Source organism: Cricetulus griseus, chromosome 6, assembly GCF_003668045.3.
Source record: "Cricetulus griseus strain 17A/GY chromosome 6, alternate assembly CriGri-PICRH-1.0, whole genome shotgun sequence".
NCBI classification, from domain to species: Eukaryota; Metazoa; Chordata; class Mammalia; order Rodentia; family Cricetidae; genus Cricetulus; species Cricetulus griseus.
This window is the reverse complement of record NC_048599.1, coordinates 146,562,668-146,568,411: the sequence shown is the minus strand read 5'-3', so window position 1 is coordinate 146,568,411 and position 5,744 is coordinate 146,562,668. Positions and strand designations below refer to the sequence as shown.

Sequence of the window (5,744 nt, the reverse complement as noted above, 5' to 3'; positions counted from 1 at the left end):
GTGTTCCCCCAGGCTCAAATATTTGAATATTTGGATATGAGAGAGTGGCACTATTAGGAGGTGTAGCCTTACTGGAGTGGGTGTGGCCTTTTTTGGAGGAAGTGTGACACTGGGGGTGGGTTCTGGGGTTTCAGAAACCCAAGCAAGGCCTAGTGTCTCTCTGGCCTGCTGATCCAGATATAGAACTCTCCAGCACCAAGTCTGCCTGCACACCCCCATGCTTCCCACCATGATAATGGACTAAACCTCTGAACTATAAGCCAGCCCCAGTTAAATATCTTCTCTTTATAAGATTTGCTGTGGTCATGGTCTCCCCTCACAGCAATAGAACACCAACTAAGACAGATTACTATCAAAGGAATCTGGTAATTCTCCAGTAACTAACCCCATAGATGGAATTTATGAAGTGCCTGATGAAGACATCAAAATAATGATTCCAAGAAAACACAGACACAAGAGAACTCAGGCCATTTACTAAAAGCAAGAAAGCATTCTTCATCTGCATGAAAACAAATCACACACATAAATACACAATAATCTTGGAGCTGAAAAACTCAATGAATAATAAACTATAATTGAAATTTAACAACAGAAGATTTGTGGGTTTTGAGAAGGCTCAGCAGTTAAGAGAACTTGCTACTCCTGAAGAGGACTTGAGTTTGGTTCCCAGTACTCATATCTGGTGGTTCACATCTGTAACTCCAAAATGCCCTTTTCTGGTCTCTACAGGCACCAGCACACAGACATATAAATAAAAAAATTTAATTCTTTTTAAAAATGAATCTTAAGTCTTTAGAAATAATGCATAGTGGGGCAGGAGAAAAATGAGAAAGATGATAAAGTCCTCTAGGATTTATCAACAAATTCTCACATTACCAGATTCAAGGAGAAAAAAGATGGAGAAAGCCCAAAAATATTAGGGTGATTCCATGACATTTTCCAGCTCTTGGGAGACTACCAGAAAAAGAAAGACTCTGAACTCAAAATTAGACTAGTGGGAAATATATTATCAGAGGAGAACAAAGTATAATAAATGAAAGATTGAAGACAGATTATAGATGAGCCCACGTCTTTGAATTGTAGGACCCATGGTGAAGTAGAACAATTACTTTAAAGAAACCATCTTAGGAAACTTTACAAACTTTGAAAAAGATATAAATGTCCACGTACTGGACATATGATGATGCACACCTGTTATCCTAGCTCTCAGAGGATTCACAATTTCAAAACCAACCTGGGCTATGCAACAAAATCTCACCTCTACCAACCCCCATGAATATCCACACTGCTATCCAGTTATCGAGATGGCCTACTTAATTTGTAGATTTTCATTTAGTCTGTTGTTAGAAATAAAATCTGGTGGTTCATTTTCAAAGGTGCCTTGAGCCAGCTACAAATGAACAGAAAAGGGTAAACCTCTACTAATACCTGCTAGTCTAGCTATTCCCCAAAGTCTGCTAAGATAGACACACAAAGTAGAATATTAAAGTAGAAAACTTGCCCACAATGTCATGCTTCAAATAAGTTTCTTTTAAGATTTTATTTATTTATTATGTATACAACATTCTGCTTGGTGCTCTTAACCTCTGAGCCATCGCTCCAGCTCCTCAAATAAGCTTTAAAAGAAGCAGGATGTGAGCCGGGCGGTGGTGGCGCACGTCTTTAATCCCAGCACTCGGGAGGCAGAGGCAGGTGGATCTCTGTGAGTTCGAGACCAGGCTGGTCTCCAAGAGCTAGTTCCAGGACAGCTCCAAAGCCACAGGGAAACCCTGTCTCAAAAAAAAAAAAAAAAAAGAAGAAGAAGAAGAAGAAGCAGGATGCAGTTGGTGGTGCTCACCTTTAATCAGGAGGCAGAGGCCAGCCAGGTCTACAAAGCTACATGTCTCGAAAAATCCAAAAGAAGAAAGGAGAGGAGGGGGGGAGGAAGAGGAGGAGGAAGAGGAGGAGGATAATGCAAAATAGATGAACCCCCTGTGGGTTTTGTTGAGAAAGACAAATTTAAGCTACAGAGGGAAGGATACAACCCAGATGGCATATAAGACTGCGCCCTCTTGATCATTCAAAAAGGGAGGCTCATGTGTCACCCCGTCTGTTCTAGAATGACACCAGCTCTGCAAGGAGTCTCTGAGTCTCAGTACTCTCATTATGAATGGCAGAATCTTTGTCTCTCACATCTAAGAAATGTATCAAAATCCCAGTCTTGCTAAAATACAAAACAGATTGTAAATCTTGTGGGTGCTCAAAGGACCCTAACCAAAGAACAAGCTAGAATGGATCACACTGTAGTCATTTCCTGCATTTCCGAGGTCCCATGGCCACACAAGCAGCCATTGGCATTCTGACAAAATACCTAGTCATCCAGGGCCTTAGGTAATCTGTGCTCATGGGCAGCATGGCCACATAATCTATGTGCATGTGTGGTGTGACTACATTAACCCCCCATGCGCACGCACTTTTGAGACCTTTAAAAGCAGACACACCCATCTCACTCCCTCTCTCGCCATGTTTCTTCCAGACAGGCGTGCACACAACCTCTTCCCTTTCCCCATTCTTTACTAATAAAACTCTTAAAGTGGGTTCTGTTGTATATCTTGTGTTCTGTTGTCTCGAACAGTAAATAACACACACTATCTGACTTTTTGAAATCACAGTGATCAGAACAGCATGGGACTGTGTAAAAAGACACACGGATTGGTGGAACAGAACTGAGTGCTCAGAAATAAAGTTTAAAGTTTATGATCAATAGCCAAGAACACAATGCCTACAGTACATTATCCTTAATAAATGGTGATGGGAAAACAATATCTACACTTAGAGGGTTAAGATTAGACCTTCAACCCACAGCACAAACAAAAATAATGTTACAAGAGTAAAGCCATAGTGACATTCAGGCCTAGACTACTACTGAAGACCATGTCTGGAGCCATGCATGATCCTATCATACATAGACAAGGTCTGTGTTGATGTCTGTGGCCCATGATAACACCAAAGGCCACAAGAATGCCCCAGATCTAGGCCGAAACCTGTGGTCATGTTGGTGTCTGAGGTCCCTGCCACCACATGGGCCTTGCTGATCTGGGTGGCCTGCACTACCACATAGGACCATGGTGTCAGCCAAGCCCAGGCCACTGCCTAGGGCCGTGTCTGGGTCCATGATCCTACTGTAGCAGGGTCTGAATTGATATCCATGGTTCCTGTTACCACCAGCGGCTATGTGGATGTCCCGGGTCTGTACAGCCACCTGAGACCATGTTGGTGTCTGAGGGTCTTGCTGCCTCTGGGACCATACTGATCTGGTGGCCTGTACTGTCACCAAGGCCATGGTGACATTTGGCCTGAACTGCTGCTGCTGAGGGCCATGTCTGGGTCTGTGGCCCTGCTTCAGCTGGGGTCTGTGATGATGTCCATGGCCTGTGTTGCCATAGGTGGTCATAGGAACCATGCATGTGGAAACCTGAGAGATGTGCTGAGCGGACCCTGTCCCTCACTGGCCCTGGGATAGCTGGCCCTGCCCCTCACAGGACACTGCAGCAGGAGAGCTGCCCCTCTGCACTCGAAGAGACGGCCCCACCCCTTACTCCAGGTGTGGGAATGCTGGCCCCAATGTCATGGACTTAGGAGAGCTGACTCTGCTCCTCACCTGAGAGGGGGGCAAATCCAGTAGCCCCGACCGACCAGCTCAGCTACCACCCAGACCCATACCCTGGGCCTTGGGCTAACATCTACCCCATTTTTGAGCTGCTGGAATACAGAACAATAGCTGCAGGATCTCCAAGACTCAGGGCAACAGCAGGATATCTGAGAGGAGTTTTGGTGAGGGTCCAGTGATGATGGTGTGCCAGAGGCCTTGAACTGGACCAATGAGCATTTTGTGAATGGTGTTGATTAGACAAAGGGTATACTGTGTGACACACCAAAGCACTCAATGACACTAGGATGAATGAAGAAGCATTGGAAAAATGAGTGAGGTATATTTTGGGGGTTGTTTGTGTGAGACAGGGTTTCTCTGTGTAGTTTTGGAGCCTGTTCTGAAACTGGCTGGCCTTTAACTCACAGAAATCTGCCTGCCTCTGCCTTTGCCTTCTAAATTTTGGGATTAAAGCGTGCACCACCACTGCTTGGCTTTTGTTTTGTTTTTTAATGGACTTTGGCAGAGGGGAGGGGGTGTTGAGAGAATGCTGCAGAGGTGAAGGGAGGTTATGGAGGGGCGGAGAAGTGAGTGGGATTGGAGTGCATGATGTGAAATTCCCAAAGAATCAATAAAGAATTATGTTTAAAAGAAAAAAGAGCCGGGCATTGGTGGCGCATGCCTTTAATCCCAGCACTCGAGAGGCAGAGGCAGGTGGATCTCTGTGAGTTCGAGGCCAGCCTGGTCTTCAGAGCGAGTGCCAGGATAGGCTCCAAAGCTACACAGAGAAACCCTGTCTGAAAAAAAACAAAAAAAACAAAAACAAACAAACAAAAAAAACACATCAGAGCACCAAGAACATTTTGTGGTTTTTCTAGGTATGACTAAAGATTCAGAGTTGCTACATGGCATGGGGACATAGAGTTGCGTTCTATAATGGACCAACAGCAATTTCAAAACAAGAGACTTAAAAGAAAAACAAGTGAATACTATTCACCAAAGTGCACAGCACTGCCTTACTTGGTCCCCATATGAAAATGTCTAAAGCTGTCAAGGTATGTCTGAAGTTTGCAGGAAATGAGCCCATAGTAAGTCTCAAACAGTGAACACTCTTTCCCTTCATTCATTTCTCTCCATGCCAGGGAAGTTTCAGCATCTGTAGCTTCTGAGGATGTAAAGATGAACTTGTAGCAACATTGTTATACACAATGTGTCTTTGCCCAGAAAACCTTGAGCTGTGGATGGGTGTAAGCCCAACAGACTTAGCACAGCACAATCCCTACGAATACATCAGTGGGCACTGTTATAGGTGCTTCGTTCAAGACCACATACACCGTGTGAGCCACATCTTGGGACATTATAAAGGCCTCACTACTGCAGTAGTCTGGGTAGTGTTTTTCTGGGTACTCACTAAGAGGGACAAATTCTTGGCTGTGGGGGTCTCTGTTAGGCGTATCCTGGTGAATAACCCTTCCTACATAGGTACCTTCCAGGTGTTCTTTTAGACTGAGGAGATAGTCGACCAAGCCTGATAAATTGATAAACATCTTTTCATCAGCTTTGAGGATGAACAGGGCATTAGGACAAAAGGCCACAGCCCACTGGGTCATTGAGATGACCTTCAGGGTTTGGTTTTCCGGACTGTCCAAGAAGATCCCTTCAATTATATCATCATTCTTCTGAGACTCTATGTCTATCTCTTCCTGGGTAGTTACCAGAGCTGGCTTTCCCAGAGCAAACAGTGTGAAAATTGGGTCTCCCTGGACACTGGTAACACTGCCCCAGGTTTTCCTGATGAGCTCCTGTCTTGTTCCATTCCCTGGGCTACTGAAGATAAGAGAGAGCAGAAAGATGGTCTTCCCATTACATGCCTCTGGCTGGCTCAGAACATAATACTTGGAAGGATTACTTCTTATGGATTCCATGTTCAGTTTTCTTGCCTTGTTCTTAATTTCAAGAATTTTCATATCAGTATGAGGCAAAGAACGTAAAAAGTATTCTTCCACAAAGTCAGCTCCAAAGAGCAAGGCATGAAATAGTATGACATTAAACAGAATGAAACACCACTGGTGAGCTCGAAATCTGCAGAACGTCACCTAAGTAAGAAAAGGAGTTA

General features: G+C 44.4%; 1 protein-coding gene across 1 annotated transcript; it reads right to left on the bottom strand.

Annotated features, from left to right (window-relative positions):
• Positions 1-4,478: 4,478 nt before the first annotated feature.
• Positions 4,479-5,744, bottom strand: LOC118238037 (putative UDP-GlcNAc:betaGal beta-1,3-N-acetylglucosaminyltransferase LOC100288842). Its single transcript, XM_035446713.1, has one exon. The coding sequence runs from the start codon at positions 5,593-5,595 to the stop codon at positions 4,891-4,893; it is 705 nt and encodes a 234-aa protein (XP_035302604.1). The 5' UTR covers positions 5,596-5,744; the 3' UTR covers positions 4,479-4,890.